Raw genomic sequence first — 1,723 nt, forward strand, 5'->3', positions numbered from 1 at the left:
TTTCAGTCCCATTCCTCTTACATGAGATTGCTGTTTACCAAGGAAGGGGGCCTTTTAAATACCTGTTCTTCAGGCAGAGACCCAGGAAAACACAGCAGACACCCTGGCACTAGCCTACCTTAAAAGGTAAAGCCAGAGTTGTTGGCCAATGACACACCTTAGCCCCACCCAGGGACATAGAAAGCAGGAACCATTGTTCCCCAGAAGTGTTGATGATGTAACCCTTTGTGCAATAGAAAAGAATGTGAGCTCAGTGAACGGAGGCTTCTCTCAGGGCTGTGTGGCAAGAAAAGAACCCAGAAACCCAGCCCTCCTCTGGACACCCCATCTCCCAATTGGCCTGTCTTCTGTCCCCCAATGTCCAGTTGCTTTGTGAAAACTCAAACCAAACTATACTATAGACCTGAGGTAGAGGCAGAGCTGGAACCTTGGGTCTGATTCCAAAGATAGGCTTTCTTCCACCATAATATGTTGTTCCCAGCCCACCATCGGATCACTCATTAAACTAGAACTTGGACTGGGGCCTGAACCACCCAATTGTGTTCATATCCCCCAGCCCCAATCTGCGAGGGCCATCTTCCCCAGGGCCTGTCCTCAAGTGTCTCTCCCTGCCTGGGCAGTAGAAGCCTTGCCCTCATTCTCATGCCGCTCTACTCTACTTCCGGTCTGTTTCCTTGTTTATGGCCTGCCTCACCACCAGAAGGTCATCTCCAGAGAACCATGAGTTGAGTGTTGTCTAGTACTCACCAGGCACTACGCCTGATCCTAAGAAGCTATTCCATAAGTTTCTGTAGAGTGAGCGAGTGGGCGAATGAATGCCATTCTCAGCTCCTCTGCCAAGTAGAGCTAACTGTGGAACCCAAGCTAGAAGGGTTGCTTCTTGGTAGGGGCCCCCAACCCAAATCTGGCCAGCTTTGTCTGCATTCTGGGAATAGCCTGAGGAATCCAGGTGCAAACAGCCCAGTGGCTCAGTCTCCTGCAGAACTTTTTATTGCAAAGGAGGAGTCCCAGGAAAAGAGGAGTGGGGATACTTTAGAGGGGCAAAACAACATTCCAAGAGTTAATCCTCAGGGGTGAGGGACGGGAAGTAGAGATGAAGTGAGGGCCAGCTCCATGGGAGGGGCGTTGAGACAAAGGGCCAAGTCCCTGGGGGCAAAAGCTAAGGTTCTTCGACTTCTGAACAAGGCAGGAAGGGTTCAATATCTGCGGAAGCCTCTGCAGCTGAAGTCTCCAACACAGCCTGGGAGGCCGCAGAGCGCGCAGCCGCCGCCAGGGGCGCTCGTCTCCAGGGCGTCAGAGCCCGCTACCGGCTGCAGCAGGCGGGCAGGGCACGAGGCTGAGATGGGCCTGCAGGTGGGAGGGCTGCCCAGGGCTGAGCGGAGAAGAGCTGTTGGAAGGAGGAAACTCCCTTTCCCCGCTCCGCCCCAGAAGACAGACAGACTCCTGCTCCAGGGGACAATGCACAGACTCATCTCCCTATCAGGAGGCAGTCGTGCAAACTCCCCCAAAGTAATAGATAGACGGACTCCTTCCCCCAAAAAACGGTCTCAGAGAATCCCTCCCTCCCTGAGGTCAGACGTAGAATCTCCCCACCCAAGAATAAAACAGTCTTGTCCACGAGGATAAACCCACAGAACTGCCTCCCACACTCCAGGCAAAACCAACAGAAGTTCCCCCCAAAAAAGAGACAACAGGACCCCCTCCTCCCAAATCACACACAGAC

The 1,723-nt window shown here is 53.4% G+C and overlaps 1 protein-coding gene across 1 annotated transcript in view; it reads right to left on the minus strand.

Moving 5' to 3' along the window:
- Nucleotides 1-1,196: 1,196 nt before the first annotated feature.
- Nucleotides 1,197-1,723, minus strand: part of LOC120602190 (keratin, type II cuticular Hb1-like) — a 3,680-nt gene continuing 3,153 nt past the window's right edge. Inside the window, exon 3 of the mRNA XM_039862205.1 lies at nt 1,197-1,347. Within this exon, the coding sequence (XP_039718139.1) occupies nt 1,197-1,347 (151 nt within the window). The remainder of the gene's footprint in view (nt 1,348-1,723) is intronic.

This window comes from Pteropus medius, unplaced genomic scaffold (genome assembly GCF_902729225.1).
Source record: "Pteropus medius unplaced genomic scaffold, Ma_sr-lr_union100, whole genome shotgun sequence".
NCBI classification, from domain to species: domain Eukaryota; kingdom Metazoa; phylum Chordata; class Mammalia; order Chiroptera; family Pteropodidae; genus Pteropus; species Pteropus medius.